We start from the raw sequence: 18,034 nt of genomic DNA on the forward strand, positions 1-18,034 counted from the left end.
TTTAAAAAAAAAAAAAAAACACCAAAACCGCACCCCTATCCCCCCAAAAAACCCAACCCCACCCCAGCTTACAAATGCATTGCATTACGCAGCTTTAAATAAAGATACTACTTTTACAGGCCTACTAAATCACTTTACTTCCCTGAGTACAGCTAGACCAAATAATGCCGAAGGATTAAAGTTACCAGGAAAATGAAAGAACTGCTTTCTGCAAGGCTTAAAAGCGCCAGTTCTGGTATTTATTTTAAATAAATTAAAAAAAAAAAAAAAATCCAAACTCTTCGACCGTGAAAGAGTAGAAGTCCCTTTCCAGTTTAATCATTTCTCCTCCTACTGGCTCTTTGGAACCTGTCTGTATGCATACAATGAGGAAACACAAAATAGCATTTGCTTTGCTTCTAAAATAAAGCATTATGGGCCTTAGCCAGTAATTCCCTTTCAGACGTATAAATATAGAGGCCAGAACCTTCTCCCAGCTTTCAGGGACCACCATGAACACGTAGTGCATGAGTGCGGTATGACAGAGAATACAGCATCTGAAAAAGGGCAAGAAAGACGACCATCTTTTCAAGTCTAAGCCTGAATTAGAAATACAAACCTACCAGCCCAATTTTAGCTGTTTAAGCTTAATAAAAACTCTGACGTTCACTTAAGAGCTATTATACCAGTATTTATTCCTATACTGGAGGTTATACTCCATAGAACATTGATCATAAACAGCTGCTGAACAATGCATTCAGTTACGGATAATATAAAAATACCAGTTGACTTATTCCCTTTTAACAAAGTCGCCCCTGAAAGGTAAGATACACAAAGCTACCTCGAAGTTTCATCACTAAACACAACTGTGTTCATATTTTAGAAACCAACTTAATGAATTCAGATGAACACATATCTTGAATTTACAAAATTCTACCGTATCGTATTAAGGACTATGCTCCAAATAAAGAAAATACCTGGGGCAAGAATGATATAAACTAGGTTATTTTTGGACTTCACATAGAAGTTTTAAGGGGGGGAGGGGGAGTATTTCTCCATACTGAATAATATTCTAGATACCAAAATGATGCGATGGTAAATACACCTTTTGGCACATAACATCAGCGACGTTGTTGGAGAACTGCTGGTAGGCAGCACGTGGGACTCCCTTTTCCATGACTTCACTTCCATCTGTACAAGCAGTTCTGGCATTAATGACTGCAATTACGCAGCTGCACTAACTTTTTTTTCCTCCCCCTCCCAAAAACCCTTCCATATGCTACTACCAGTCCAATCCACTGAAAAAACTAATTCACAAACTTGCTGTTTCAGTTCAAATGAGCTGGGTCAGGATAAATCTAATATTCTACCGTATTTCCTATTGAACGATGAGATCAGGAATCGCTAAGTCTTACTAAGTGTGAGAAAGGGAACCAGCAGAGCAGAGGGAGGGAACCTACAGCGGAGAGTGGAGAAGGAGTGGAGATGACCAAGCGCCTGGTGTTGGGCTGCAGGCAGCCACGGCGGGGCTTCCGCCAGCACAGCTCTGGGGAAGAGCAAGGTCAGAGTTGAGAGGTGCTATCCGTTCTCATAGTTGACACACGGCCCACCAAGAATTTACGCGTTTTTCCTGAAGAAATTTTCTCCTATCTTATACGCAAGAATTATTTCTTGTCAACAACAGACACCTCAAACATTTCAAAAACAGGAGATGTACTGCAATAATCAGAAACTGATAAATTTTAATCAATGAGAAGTCTAACATTAAAGCACTTAAAAGTTTAAATATGGAAGAACAACAGAAATGTAGCAAAAAGGTCTGGAATGTAAGAATCCTGCACCTCAAGCTTTTCACGCATAAAGAAAACAGAACAAGTGTTTTGTTTGTTTTTCTATTTTATAAAGAAAACACACAAAAACCCTTAGGCCCAAGAGTTCACCTGCATTTCATATTCTTAAGTTTACAGTATAGAAGTCACATTAACGATGATAGTACTACCTGTCAGCATAAACCCTCTCTTCACCAGCACCAATATGCCTCTAATGGGCAAAACGCTTTTTTACTGGTAACTGGTTCTAGTTGCATGTTATCAATAATGGAAGTACAGAACATTTAACATCTGTACTAATACAAGTTGTAAAGTTATTAGCCTAGCGACCGTTCATTACTTTTTTGATGCAATGCTAGCATCTGCCAGATTTTTATAGTGTACAGTATTATTTATATGCCTGTTACTATTGTATATGATTTCATACAGCATTAGAGATGTTTGAAATCTGTTCTTGAATGTTGTATGACCTAGGTAGTATTCCATTGCAGCACCCATAACAATAATACTCAACATACTGCTATTAACCTGTTGCGCAGTGTTTTAACATTTTTTTTTAACTCTTGTTATATGTAATAAAATACCAGTAAAGACAAAAAAATTGCCCCTATAATGAGGCACATTTTGGCATCTGTGCTAAATGCTGCTACATGGGCAGGCAAGTGCAAGTCAAAATATGAAAAGGAGAAAGTCATCATCTAATCACATTCATAACTTTTTCATAGAAAAATATAAATATATTCCCTGAAATGTAGGACAAAGAAGAGCCAGCATCCATCATGAGTTCTAGTGCTATTACCATAAAAAAAAAAAAAAAAAAAAAAAGGTGGGCTGGCTTTTCCTTTTAAGGTTACGTTTCGCAATCTACATCATCTAAACCTCTGTCGTCATCGTCGTCGTCACAATCATCGTATCTCACAGTCCGTCTACCACCATTGCGAGTTCTTATCTTAGAACGTCGATTAGCTCTTCTATATTTGGTGTAATCCAAATCTTCAGAGTCATTTTCTTGGTTGGGTTTCCAACGTTTCCTTCGCTGGGGTCTTCTGGAAGGATTAGGTGAGTTGGAATTGGTAATTTCTTTTCTAATGCTTTCTGATTTCCTTTTCCTCTTTCTTGTTTCTGTGGCATCACTATAGACACTGTTATCAGTTCCAGAGTCTGAATTGGAAGAACAATTAAAACTGGCTTTCGACCTTCCTGCAGTCCCAGGTGCTTCCACATTCTCCGATACTGAGTTTTTTTCATCTTTCTTGCCCCCTGTTTCAGATTCTGCTCTTTCTTTGAAGTCATCCAATAATTTTGACCTTTTGAAAGAAGCTCTAGCTTTTTTATTTGATACTTCTCTGATATTTTTAGTTTCATGTTTAGCTAAGTCAGAATCTACCTCCTCTTCAGAGTTGCTCGTATTATGGTTGTGGGCTGAAGTTGACTGACTAGAACTTCCCCAGTTTTTCCCATTTTCCATCTTGTGGTTTGTGGAATTCTCTTCTGAAGAGTCATATTCGAGACTTTTAAGAGCTGCAGCACAGACCGTTTTGTGTGCCTGCCTGTGGTTATCATCATTCTGCTTTTGAGTCACTTTTATCTCTGCCTCGGATTCTGTTTTTTCGTTCTCAGACTCACTAACGTATTTTCTCTTAGGAGCAGATGATCCAGGGCAGGAAAGTTTTTTTCTGCCAGAAAGCTGTTCTTTCTCATTTTCAGACTTCAAGCAAGCATCTACCTCCAAGTTGCCAATCAGTTTCTTCCTGGATGCTGCAGACACATTGCCATGAAGCTGCCTTCTGTTCTTTTTTACTGTGTAAACGCTTTCTGAGCTTGATAATTCTTCCTTTGTGTCGCTCATTATCTTAATCTTATTAGCTGCCAAAGTGGCGCATCTGCGTGGATTTTTCTTCTCAGTCACATTAGACAGCTTTATATGTTTCTTGTAGTTAATGATACATGTTCTGCTCCTGAGCACTTTTGCGCTTTGTCCAGTCTCCTCAGATGTTGATTCTACAAAATAAAGATTTAAAAGTTCTTTTTAATAACTTACTTTCCTGAAATAATTAGTTTATTAAGCACAAACACTACCACCTTTAATAAAATACACAAAAGCTTCCCCCCACCCCCCATTTCAACTGTTATATGGAATTTACTTTAAGTCTTTACTAAAAATACAGTCAGTCAGTCCCAGGCATACTTTTAACTATCAGGATTACTCTTTCGCTTTGAGATAACAAAAGGGTTTGAAAGTAACATTCTCTAGCATCACTCTAGTAATTAGCTTAGAAATTACAAATTACCTAACTTAGCAAACAAATGCTTTCATATTATTAATACTTCTATCATTAGAAGCTATCATTTTCTTACTAGAATGAACTTTCAAAATGAACTATTACACATTTTAGACCTTTTTATTCTAAAAAAGAGGTTATAATATTTTATGTAGACACAAGCCCCAGATGGATTTCACAATTTTAGAATCATTTCACATACACAGAAGACATTTAAACCATTCAGGTCCTTAGTGACTAAACAGTAAGATTGCTTCTAACAGTGAATCTTCCATTTAGTATCATTATTTTTAATACAGCCCTTGCTTCTTATGTTGGGTTTTAAAACAAATATTCAATCTGTAAATAATGTGAACAGATCCTACGAAGATCAATGGTTTAAACTTCTACCTTCTAAATAAAGCAGAATTACCCAGAGGTATCAATAGAAATTAAAAAGAGAAGCTCTTGAAGTAAATTTATTTGCATAGACTTGATTAAAAAAAACCAAAGTCTTATTTTAGCAGAAATGTTTTGCAAAGTTACTTTTCCTAAGATTGCTGTCCATGTCATATTTCTTTGTTACCAATTTTATGAACAAAATAGATAAACACGTGCTCCATTAAAGCCCCTACGTTGTATTAGCCTATCTCCTGATAACAGTCAATTTTTTTCTAGCTTAAACTCATTACTTTTGATGATCTTCTACCTCTACTCAGCAAACAGAGGGAAAAATCATGGCAGCTGCTGTGTATTTGCAGAACACTAGGCAACTAAGTACTTTTTCAAGTAGAAGTTTAGGGAAATGAGGATTTTATGGAGGACATGCTCTCTCGTCTTCCTTTACACAGGGATGAAACAAGCTTGTCTTGCCAACTTTGTTTCAACTGTCTGAACTGCTAATGGCCAAACGCCTTCTGAGAATGACAGCCCCCCAGACATGGGAAGACTAGCCTGAGACTTAAAAGTGAGTAAAGGTTCGGTTCCTTTCTCCTTCTGGCCAGCTTAACCAGAACTGTTAACACTGCAGGTCATTTGTACTCTTTTGTTCCCAAATTCATCACCTGTGAGGTAAGGACAGGGCAACATTTTCCCTATATTCTGCCAAGAATAAATGCAATGAAGATGTATTACAGAAAGTTTAAAAAAAAAAAAAGTTATGGGACACAAATTCAAACGTCTAGCTTGACTACCAATACTAAAAATCTCTTCAGATACCAAATCCGGTCATTATTTCAATTTAAATCCTTTTACATGCTACTCCAGTACATTCCTATTTTGACATTTCCAAAGGATAATTAATATACTGTCTTTTTCTAACAGTTTCCAGAAATTATACATTAGCAGTACTACTGTTACTATTTGTACTGTGTGGTTTTTATGGCCAAAACATAACACATTTCTGCTGAATACTGTATAATGTATAAAAGGTGAACTAATTCACAGATTAAAAAAATGAAGAGCTAAAGCTTAAATTACACAGTCCTCCAACACCATCAAGTAGACACATGCACAACATATGGCTGCTGCTCATAGCTGTTATGAGGTAAGCAAAGGAGCAAAGAGCTTTAATACAGTAAATTACATGTGCAACAGGAAAATACTGTAAGTAAATGTAACGACACATCATAACATAGTAGTGGTGGCAAACAACAGCACACAAGTTACTGGTACAAAGAGACATTTTGACCAGTTAGTAAGCGTGGAAATGTATAACCCAACCCTAGGATTAAGATTCGCCTACATCTGCTTTGAGCTACACTTGCATTCTACAAGGGCAGTTTGGAAAGGTGGAAAAGACTGCCCAGCCTTAATGCTGGGTGCTAACTTAATCCCCTTTGGCCATCTGAAGAAATAAATGTTTAAAACTTAAAGATATCACCTGGAACTTTTCCAAGAAAGGCAGCAAAAAAAAAAAAAAACCAAAAAAGAATGTACGCAATGATTTTAGCCAGTTTTTCACAGAGATAGATGCTGAGGTGTTTGTAGATGCATGTTTTCAGGAAAAAAAGCCTTTAACATAATAAACAAATTACATGTATTTTCAAAGTTTCAGCAGCTAATTCATAAGATGGAATGTAAGACTAAAAGATAAAGGAGTCCAGCCTTTCTGCAACACACTACCAGAGTATTAAATCTATACTTTGCATATAAAATCTTAAATTGGGAGCAAATTTGTATAAAGTTCATCTTATTTTTTTAGTTAAAGCTTTAATTAAAGCTTAATGAATCTACCCAATGAACGCCCTGAATTAAAGGTACAATAAAAGGTACAAACAGATTGCACAGGCTGACAGAGGGAAGATTAAACAAACTCCACTACCTACAAAAACTGGAAGTGCCTTTTATAGGAAGGCACCAAGATATGAAGGCCCTGGCCATCAAGTTTACCATTGCAACAAGCTGTCCTGGAGTTCATGACATCAAACTCTAAACCTGGAAGTCCAGGCTTCAGTACTGGGTAGGTATATCCACAGCTGCACCTCCAGTCAACTAATCTGCAGGGTGTACTACAGTCCAGAAAGTACTTACCAACCCCTATTGACCAGCTACGCAATTTATGTGAAAATTTTGCTTGAGGGTTTTTTTTTTCTTTAATATATACAAAACCATGTTATATTATATATATATAATATATAGTATATAAATATGTATTATAAAAATATACATTACAGTACTATACATACTATGTTTTAGATATTAAAATATACTATATTTTATATGTGTGTGTGTGTATATATATATATATAAAAATATATATTAAAAAGTAACCACAGCAAAGTTTCCATATAAATTGCTTATCTGGTCAGTTGTGTAGTATATATATAGTTATATAGAGAGAGAATATGTATTTATTTGAAAATAGATATTACATAAATACATATGTGCCTATACATATGTATTTAAATAAAAGCATGCATATACTCCAGCAGTACCTAACAATAACTTGTAGAAGTACAAACAAGTTTAGCTTCCTATTTACAGCTAACAGCCTCTTTAGAAAAGAGCAATACGTGCATCAGTTTTGGAAACCCACAGTTAACTAGGCTGTGCTAATAGCACATCTGTTGTTGCATCTATCGAACTGGAAAAGAAATATTGTGTTTTACAGTAAACACTGTCCAAAGCTAGCTATCACTTCATATACAGGACAACTAATGTTTCAACAAAACAACAGGGGGAATAACTCACAATGTAAAGAAAACTAAATGCCCCCAAGTTACTTGTCTATAAGGAGCACTGTATAGGACAATGATATATCCCCCCTTTCACATGAAAGAAGTCTCAAACTTGGCCCTGTGTCTTTAACCATCCCGATTCTGTACATACTGGAAACTAACATTAAGTTTTTTTACTAAGTTAACAGTATGCTGAGCCCTCTTGGCAGATGACTGTGCAATGAGACCCAAACGATGCAAGTATGCATTACTGTATTTTATCCCTAGTGACTTCTAAAGAGCGTATTTCACGGCCTTGTAGAAATTTAGTGATACTTGCTCTTGCCCATACTTACCGTAAGGATCTCCTTTAGATGGGGTTTCTTTAAGAGTTTTAAAAGGGCATCAGCTTAAAAATTTTGGTAAAACAAAATTCTGCTGTGCGCACACCTCAGCATTTGGGTGGTTATACAGGGCAGGGGATATTAAACATTTTGTACAAAGTAAGACTGTTCCATAATAAATGAGCCCCCCTTAAAGCAAAAAGGTGGAAATTAAAGTAAAAAAATATACTGTTTATTTTCTTACTGATTCTCATTAAAATCTTCAGTAATATTATGATCATTAAGCAAATGCAACTCTTGGCAACTAACTGATAATATATTGCCAATGTTTGGCACCAGCTGCACATGGAAAACAATGCTGAATTTGCTTTTATGATTGGCAGTTTTACCTAGTGGATGAACATTGATTACTAAAGAGGCTATGGCCCAAAGTAAAAGGAAGAGAATTAACAGAATAAAGAAATCATCCAAAACGTTTAAGAGACAAAACATGAGTAAGGAGAATTTTGCTCCAAATTTGAGCTGGAAGACAAATTAACATTTCACACCCATGGGGATAAAAAGTACAATGCAGCAGAAGCTCCAGTTTAACCAGAGTGTTAAAGAATTGGCAAGAAGAGGAACCAGGTTTTCATCACACTTTAAAACACCACAATACAAACAGTTAAAACATTCACATTACATTCAAAAGACAACCTAAAGAGACCAAAAGCTCAGCGTTGGCTACCCAGTATGACAGCTTCTATACATTTCACAGGAAACGTTTACAAAAAAGTGTAAGGAAAGTTTTTAAAGTTAACCAGTCTTGTTTTCCCCTTAAAAATGAAGTGTAAGACAAGCTTTATACAGGAAATGTTACCAATTGTTTACTCCAAAAGCAACAAATTCCCACTAGATGAAGTATTTGTACAAATACCTTGCCTTTTTGCCATATTAAAAGTCTCTTCAAATCTTCTCAGAGTAATGGTACAAGTCTCCAAAAAAACCCCCAGAAAGTTTTATATTTGACTCAGAAGTTCTGACATATGAAGCACATTCAAGTAAGATTTTAAATTCTATAAAGCTATTAAAAGATTCCCCCCCCCCCCCCCCCAATTTTCCTAAGTTTTAGAAAGTGACTATGACAACATAGTTCTGACAAGTCTAGAGTTCAATAGCCAATTACAGAACTCAGCAGCTCTTTATTGCTGCTCCTCAGGTCCATCTGGCATCCTTTCACATTGCTAATGTTAAAACATTAAGAAACGTTTTCAGTATGTTTAGCAGCTATAAATACGAAGATCTTTTTAGTACAAAAGAAATCAGTATTCCTTGTGGAAAACTGTCAAGACAGATTCATCTTAAGAGACAATCATTTTCTTCTCAAGAGTCTGAAACCGTTGCATTACAAGTGTGTATTAAAGCCACTTCCTGAGAGGGCACAAAAATGTGAAAAAAATCAAACTTACAAGGCTCTTAAAAATTTACTCAGTCTGGAAGAAAAGAAACCCAAAAAATCCCATGCTGTCAGAAAGAATGCTTTCCCCCGACGTATTTTTTGGCAAGGCAGCATTCAGTTGACAATGAACGCTGGAAAGGAAGCAGCGTGGACACAGAAAGATTTTACTCTTTTATAATGCAGTACTGAAGATGGCTCTTTATTTTCTCAATTGCCAAATTAAGTGATGTAGGAAATAACTGAAAACATTGAGAGGAATTTTTGCTCCAGAACATGACAGGGGCATGTTTTGCGGGGCACTAAATTCCTGTAAACCCACATGTTAAGGCTAAACAATGCAGACTGCTTTGTTTGAGGGAGGTGAGTGAGGAAGTGTGACGGACACGCTCAACCCTTTAACCAAACTAGCAGTAGTTTGGTACAGGCTCCAAAGGAGGTAACGGCCTGAGCTGCAGCTGGGCCAAGAACTCCTCTAGTTTCAACCTGTTCTGTGAAAACCCATAAAGGAACAGAGTGATGCAGTAAACATCAATACATGTGAGTTTGGAACACCCATCATGCAATTAATGTATAAATAACAGGTGGCTTTTCCAAAACTCATTTATCAAAGTTGTGAGTACAAGGAGTCTCATGCCTACCTTTCCATCGTGTGTGATTTCACTACGAGCCAATCACTTTATCTCATAAATACAGACAGCCTAAGTGAGCTGCATTTGAGCTCTCCCTGCTAGGCAGTGTGGCTGCATGGTGGTGATATCCCCTTGAGCTGGGACACCTCTCAAGGTTGCTCCTCAAGGCAGAGAGACCTTTTACCAGCGGCAGATCACTGGACGAGCCCAATTTGAGCTCCCACTGAACTGCAGCTTGACTGCTGCCAGGTGACTCCTCTTGAGCAGGGACGCCTCTCAAGGTTTGAAATTCCTCATCTGAGATTCAGAGATCCTTCCTTGCCCAGGGCGGAGAGATCCCTTACTCCTCAACGCTGAGAGATCCCTTGCTGCAACAGATCCTCAGTAAGCGACTAATAGCTGTTAAACTTTTAAGTTTCACAAACTCAATTTTCCTTAGTTATGTTTCTTCCATGCAGTAATTACTAAGGTGAACCTTGCCATCAAACTTACTGAACCTTAGTAAACCACTGTCAAACTTTGTTAAATTCCATTGAAGGTACTGAACTCTGTCAAATTATTATTTTACTTCAATGAAACATACTGCCGCTTGTCGCTTTTGAGTGAGGTGCATTCCGCTCATCCGCAACAAAGGGGCATAGTCAGTAGGATTCTAAATCAAGACCTGCGACAGGAAGACCGCTGAGAGAGATTAGTCTCTGCACCATAATAATAAAACAAAAGCTATATAATGAAGTGTCGTGGTTTAGCCCCCGTTGGCAACCAAGCATGCTATGTAAAAGTGTGTGCAACCGTTCACACCATACAATCCTGTACATTGAACAGATTAATTTTCCTTTTTAGGATAACTGCAAGTCATGAGTGCTCTCAAACCCTGAAAAATTTGCTTTACTCACTGTAAAGCATTCTGACAACTTGCACTTGAAGAAAGATATAGAAAAAGGTAATGATCCAACTGCATCTATTGCCACTTACGGGTATTCTCTCAAGTCAAGTCTTTTAAGAGCACCTAAGTTCTTTCACAAATATTTTTTTTTTTTGGGGGGTGGGGAGAAAAAAAACCCTAAACCAAAAACCCCAATCCCAGTTAAAATTCCTAAGGAGTTTTTAGAGGTTCATAATCTGGTCTCTGTGATTCAATGACAGGTTTGGAAGGATTTGACCAAACACCAACCTCTGAACAGTTTTCAAATTCTAAGTCAGGACCAATCCCCCTAACAATATGGAGACACATAATGTACAGAACCTGTTTTAATAAATCGTAGCATCACCCTGATAAGCTTTAAAAAAAAAACAGGAATGAATCTCCAAATCATAACATGTCAGCCAGCACACAGTAAGCATTTGAGTGACAGACAAAATTATAGAAAAAACAAAAAGCAAAGAACTAAACTTTTTGAAACAAGCGGGACGGTAAATCTTGCTTCTGCAACTATCTGGAATTTCTGCCCTTGAGTTGGCTGTTGCTAACTGCTTTACAGAGATCTTCTCATGTAATGTCTTATCAGTATGATAATGTAGTTAGAGCAGTGACATGATGCTTCAATTCGATACAACATTGCTTAGACACCTATGAAACTGAAACAAGCAAGGAATAGGAGGGTCACCACTGTATCAGCAACAGCACCCCCCCACACACAACCTCCCCCCCTAAATCACCCAAACCCCTGTATGTTAAACCCGGGAAGAGCCAGACATGCCTCAGAACACTACCAATACAGCATCAAAGTGCCTCTCTGTCTTAAGGACACTACAGGTCACTGACAGAATAAAATCCAAAATACAAAACAAGTTACAGGTTCCAATGTACACCATGGAATTAAGAATAATAAAAACACCTTTCCATCAAATTAATTTTGAAAGACTATAAAGTTACTTCAACTGAAAATAATGGTTTTAAGTCTGCTTTAGCACAGAAAATTTCAACAGAAAATTAAGATAATCTAAACTAAGAACTATTACTTTATCCACAAACTCAAGGTAACAGGACTACAAACCAGAGTTTTTTTTTGCCACTGAAATTCTCAAAACAAGAAGCAGGCCAAAGAAAGAGAATGTACTGCTCCTTTTGAGATTTTCTGCTACCTTGAGCTGTGTACCATAGAACTCATTCACAGCATCCTTTACAATATTGCTTAGTTTTGTGCCAACAACCTGAAAGCCAGCGTTTCTCAAATTTAACTGTCACAACAGGCACGCGCAGCAGTATTACTTCAAAACAAGTATTTTAGTATCAGTTACTACATATTGCTACATAGATAAGCAAGTGCAAGTTAAATATGGAAAGAACAATAATAATTTAATGACAAGTTTTTCATAGAGAAATGCATCACCCGAATTGCACAAGAACAGCCAGCATTCGGTCTGAATTCTAAATACCACAGAGCTACACCAAATTGTAATAGTTTTTTCTCAATAGTGTTTGGTAACCTCCCAGTTCCAAACCTGTCTAGACTTCTAGACACTGTTATCAGTTCTCCTTCCTCCATTTATAGCTATTTCAGAACAACAAGGAACACTATTACACTTTGTATAGTCCAAATCCTCCCAGTCATTATCCAGTCACTAATCTTATGTTGTCTCCTTCATCTAGTCAGTATCAAGAGTTATATGCATTAACTTTAAAAATGTTACCTTTTCTAACGATTTTTGTTTTTCCTTTTCTCTTCCTCTTTTTTGTTTTTGAAGAAGTTTCACAATAATTACTGTTATTGGAATCTGTCTCAGACTCTGTATCAGAAGAGTGGTTGAAGCTGGCACCAGCTCCAGATTTTGAACTCCCTGCAATTCTAGTTGGCACCAAGCTCTCCAAGACAAAACTTCTCCCATCCTCTCTGTCTTCTGTTTCAGACTCTGCAGTGTCCTCTAAATCACTCAAGACTTTTGCTTTTTTTAAAGGAGGAGCAAGCTGCAGACCAGTTGCTTTTCTGCCATTCCATCTGTCTGATTCAGAATCCACTTCATCCTCGGAGTTGCTCACTGCAGGCTTATTATGTGCAGATGTTGACTGGTCAGAAACTTTTTGACTGCTCTCATCCTCTGAGTTATGGCTTTTGGAGTCCTCCTCTGAAAAGTCTAGGGTGGGACTTTTCATTCTGGGAGATACAGAATGGACTGTCCCACGTAACTGTTTATGACCATTGCTTTGCCAGTTTCTCTGCTTCATCGGTGTGTCCGTCTCAGAATCCGAAGTTCCATTTTCAGATTCACTAACGAATTTTCTTCGTGCAGCACATGAACCAGGTTGAGAAAAAGTTCTCCTCTTGGTAAGCTGCTCTTCTATTTCTTTTTCACTTTCAGACTTCAAGCCTACATCATCCTCGGACCCCTCCAGTAACATTCGCCTGGCTGCAGCTGAGGCATTTCGGTGAGGCAGTTTTCTATTCTTGCATCCAATGCCAATACTTTCTGAGCTTGAAACTTCTTCCTCCACATCACTCATTAGCCTTAACTTATTAGCAGCCACAGCAGCACTTCTGCGTGGAGTTTTTCTATGTCTACCAGTACTATTACTGAGTGACTCAGATGTCACCACTGAAGTATTTTCAGAGTCACTTACATATAACTTTTTTCTGACAGTTTTTTTTGTATTCCCATTCTCCTGAAGAAGTGTTCCTGTAAAGGAAAGGAGAGATTAATATCTTAAATATAAAAATAGCAGCATCTTAAGTCTTGTCAAATCTGGAACAGGTTCAACCCACAGACATGACAAATGAAATATACTCCTAGTAACAGTTAGGTACTTTTGTTGTCTGACAAGAGAAATTATTTAGCTATGTCATAAATTTTGGATTCATTTTAGTTTTGTGAAAATTAGAACTTTTTAACGAATTATTGCTTCTACTTTCATTAATATAAAACTTTGCAAGACATTCCCTCTCACTAGGCTCTTGGTTTCTGCCCTCCTCCCCTAAGTACTGAAAAAAAAAAAAGCCCCTTTTAAAAAGTTGAGTGTAGTATTTTGAGAGCTTCAGAACTACCACCAAACAAGAAGTTAGTATCTTACATATACAACAAGGTAAAAAAATACTAATTACATTTGGTTATAGATATACACACACACACACTTGTGTTATTTGCCATTCACAAGAAAACTACTCAAATCTCACCTATTTGTTTTCTCTGAGCAGCTCGATTTCTAGTTATTCTACGATTGCTGTTCTTTCTTCTACATACACCATTGTGTAGTGGAGGTGACACAAGAGCCACAGGGCTTTCTTTGCTGTCTTCTGAGCTACTTGTAGAGGACGAAGATGAAGGAGAAGTAGATGAAGAAACCAAAGAACCTTCTATTTCACTTTCTGTTAAAAAAAGATAATAATTGTAAATTAGAATTCTAAACATACTGTTAGCTTCCAGTTAAGAGCTACATTTTGCTGATCCAGGAAGTCTTCAAAATTTCCTCATGATATTATCTTACAATACACTATCACGCCTTAATCTCTTACATGCATGAAATTGATAGCTCTACAAAATATACCACTCCATATTTATACAGTGTGCAGTGATAGGAAGCTTCTTTAGCTTGTATTTAAGTTTCAAGTAAAATAACACAGCTGTTTCCAAATAACAGAATTAAGAGAAAAGCATGTTAAAAACCAACACAAAACATATTCTGACAGATCTCTCTCACCAGGACTTGAGTTCTTATTCTTTGAAAGAAGCTGAATTTTTGTCAAGGTGAGGTACAGAGGAAGAAGGAAAAGACAGGAAGGTTTTTATGTCTTGGGGAACCTCTGTCATTTGCTAATTTTGGATGACAATTTTTATGTAACATATATGGGTGTATAACCTGTATTTTATGTAGTGTATTTGATAAATGGTACTATATCTTCCTCTCAAATAAGAGACATCCATGCACTACAACCACTTCCCTAGAACAGCTGCTCGAAATGAAGAAATTCTATCATTCTACTTGGTAAGACTTAAGAGCACCAAGTAACCATGTAGTTAGCAGGTCGACTTTTTCTTATCATCAATCTTACTCAATTCAGCTTTGTTTTGAATCCCCATATAAAAGCTGCAAAAACAAATACCATCCACTTGACTGCAAAATGGATATACAACCAAGACAGCTCTGCCTCTAAGCAGCAAACTATCCTACTGATAGATTTCTGCTTGGGTGCGAGCTTTTTCATTAATAAAAGTTTACTTAAACTTACTGCATTCTATGGGATTTTAAAGCAGAAATTTCTATGTTTAGTACACAGATCTTTTTATAACATTCAATAACGTAGTAAGTGTCCAAAATTCATTAAAATACACAAAATTCTGTATTACACAAAACCCAAACTGCATAGAAATCACAATTGTCTAAAATAAGTTCACATTAAAAATGCAAACCTTGTTTAACAGTTTAGAATGCAACTGCAAATTATGGCAATTATAAAGGAAAGGAAACATTAGTGGACAACTGAGATAAGACCAAGATGAAAATCCTCATCTGAAACAGATTCCATTTCTGACCTGATGATAATGCAGAACAATTTGTTAGTGTTGTGGACCTAGCTTTTCCATTCCTTTCAAAGGATGCCAGGCATGCAGAATCAGAGGATTCACCAGAGGAACTATGGTCATAATTGCTAGCGTTCGGTTTATGGCTTGCAACACAGGCGGCTCTGCTTGAGGTAGGTTGAGTAAAAGAATCTTCCTGCTCAGATTCAATTTTTGCCTGAGACTTTAATGGTTTCTGCTTCAAATTTCTAGTGAAAGGGAAAGAAGTAAAAGCAACACAGGTTGTAAAACTGTGAGAAATAGTGGCAATTACTTATTTTAACAATACTTCTCCCCGAAGGTTTAACTAACTGTATGCCATACAATTTTAGATTTATGGAAGGACATGTAGATTTGTGAGCTAACATGGTGTAGGACAATTTTAATTTTGACAAGGATAAGCATTAGATACTTTCATTAAAATAATAGTCTATACTCCTAGTGAAGTTATACAAGAGGAGACATTCTTTCTCTGGTCTGAGAAACAAAGTAGTTAATACTGAATGCCCTCTAGACAGCAATGTCCTCTCATTGTTTACCAGGAAATTCTGTTGAATTCCCAGTCTCTTGTTAATTGCACACAAGCCTCAAACTAAGTGCTATGCATACTAACATCATTCCAGTTTATTGACTGAGTTCCCAAGACACAAAGAAGGTGTATCTTTAGAGAAAGTTTACTGTCTAAAATAAAATGCGTGTTCATAGAGAAACTCACTGATTCGATTCTTCCTTACTATATGCGCGGGAGTGCTACACACAGTCCTGATAAGTCACTTATTTTCACATTTAGAACTACTATTTAGTCAGTTGCTTCCTTACAGTCACAGGTTTTCACATATTCATCTAGGTGCACAAGATGTATATGCTCTTTTTGCTATCCAAACACTCTCCCAAATAGTCCCAAACCTCAGTCCCGCTCAGCGCCAATGACTTGTAAACAAGTCACATACAATTCGTCAGATACGAGCAGAAGTGTCGTTTCAAAGGAAAATTTCTGCCTATCTTGATGTGTGTTTCTTTATTTCTCTGGGAATAAATGAGAACCCAAGGAATACTCCCAGTAAAGCTTAAAGCTCATTTCCAGGTATGCCTGTAGCATAATCCAACATGTATGCATAAAAGAATTTGAAAATGTAGAAGTAAATCCACTAAATTTTAAGAGCAGAAAGCCAAACATGGCAAAGAATTGTGTTCTTAGATTCCTCCCCGTCCCCCCTTAAAACTCTTATTCCTATCCTTTTCACTGCCAGAGAAGAACGGATGAACAGCAGCAGAAAGGTATAAGCTCAGTTTCAATGATGTACCATGTTTAGCTTCTGTATTTTGGCTCACTTCATCCCATATGCAAATTAAGAATACATGAGTTAATCATGTCAACCAGCAGTTCTGTCAAAAGCTTGTTTTCCTTCTAAAGAGAAAAGACATATCTAGCTACCAACAGAATGCTACAGTAAGTGAAGATTTCTATAAATTCCATAGGACTTTCTTTTGTATGTAATAAAACATGTAATATATGCAGCTTTGTAAATCTTTGTAATATATATACAGCAAGTAAATCTTTGTTTCGTTCCTCATTATTTCCACCTGACTGAAATATTTAAAAAAGCAAAAGCAAAAACCCCAACCTTTTCTACTCTTCAGTCCCTTCACTGTTTCACAGCCAGTTTTATACTACAAAAAACCTGCTTTTTTTTGCGTGTCTTTCCTACTGCAAGAGAAGTAATTATAAAAAGTCTCATGGGAGTTAGCTAATCATTTAATAAACAAATTGTTCTCTTCTTCCTAGACTGAATATGACAGTCAATATGAATATTAGTCAGCTGTGATATATCTCTACATCTTGACAATTTAGTTACCTGAGCATTTTGGTAGGTTGCTGCACTGAGCTTTGATTATGAATTCTTCTTGTATACCTCTGGTTTCTTCGTAGTTTTTCATTCTGTTTCTGACCATTTTTGAAATCTGAAACAATTCTTCTTATTTTCTCTTCAAATAGTGCTGACAATCTCAAGGTCATACTATAAATCTAGATAAGGAAGTGGCTTGTATTAAAAATAGAACCTTTCATCCAAGAATAACATTTCTAAAATAAAAACTGTACAGAAAAGAAATAGAAAAAGTACAGCACACAATCCTACATAACACTAGACAAACCAGAAATTAACATATTAAATATTTTTGTCATACTTCTCCTCACTATCTATCCAACCAGCAGTTCATCAAAAGTACTGCTAAACAAACTAATTCCAAAACAATACCTCATTTCATTAAGACAAGCATAAAACCCCCAATAGTAACAGCTACCTTTGACTTTTTGTTTGGAGTATAAGATTTTGCATTACTGAATATTAGTCTTATATCTTTGCACAGTTCCATTGGAGTGTCATAATTTCCAGCTTCCAGAGTTTCTTTCACTGTACCGAAGTCCATTGGAGTGTCAATAATATGTCTGTAATCCTATATAAAACATAGGGAAAAAAAGACTCAAGAAGGTATAAAGGAAAAACAACACTTCTGAATTTTAGTTCTATAATTTAAGGGTAGCTAAGATGACCACAGATTATCTTAACCGTCAGCTGAAAACAGAAGCACCTACCACGGCAGACAGCAATGCTTTTGCTGAGACTACTTGATTTAAAGTCTCCACTACATTATCCTATACAAACCCTGCTCATTTTCAAGGTCGTCTTCAGAATTTCTGAAGGATCATGAGTTGATACAACATCACACGCTTGCACATGCAGATTTCCAGTTTCAATTCTACTGAGTTTCCTCAATAAAAAATACCCAGTAGCAATAACATGCAAGTCAACGTTTTTATTGCTAATCAAAATGAGAAATGAGACTGCCGTAAATTGTCATGTAATCCTTTCCCTTAAGCACTTTACCGTGAGAAACAAACT

General features: G+C 36.7%; 1 protein-coding gene across 2 annotated transcripts in view; it reads right to left on the minus strand.

Annotated features, from left to right (window-relative positions):
• Positions 1 to 2,618: 2,618 nt before the first annotated feature.
• The window catches only part of BRWD1 (bromodomain and WD repeat domain containing 1), a 65,457-nt gene continuing 50,041 nt past the window's right edge, over positions 2,619 to 18,034 (minus strand). For both annotated transcript variants that reach the window (XM_075728048.1, XM_075728049.1), the window contains 6 exons: positions 17,436 to 17,588; positions 16,988 to 17,157; positions 15,105 to 15,340; positions 13,748 to 13,939; positions 12,273 to 13,253; positions 2,619 to 3,809 (listed from right to left, as the gene is read on the minus strand). In XM_075728048.1, the coding sequence (XP_075584163.1) occupies positions 2,659 to 3,809; positions 12,273 to 13,253; positions 13,748 to 13,939; positions 15,105 to 15,340; positions 16,988 to 17,157; positions 17,436 to 17,588 (2,883 nt within the window). In that variant the 3' untranslated portion in view covers positions 2,619 to 2,658. The remainder of the gene's footprint in view (positions 3,810 to 12,272; positions 13,254 to 13,747; positions 13,940 to 15,104; positions 15,341 to 16,987; positions 17,158 to 17,435; positions 17,589 to 18,034) is intronic.

This window comes from Pelecanus crispus, chromosome 1, assembly GCF_030463565.1.
Source record: "Pelecanus crispus isolate bPelCri1 chromosome 1, bPelCri1.pri, whole genome shotgun sequence".
Taxonomy (NCBI): domain Eukaryota; kingdom Metazoa; phylum Chordata; class Aves; order Pelecaniformes; family Pelecanidae; genus Pelecanus; species Pelecanus crispus.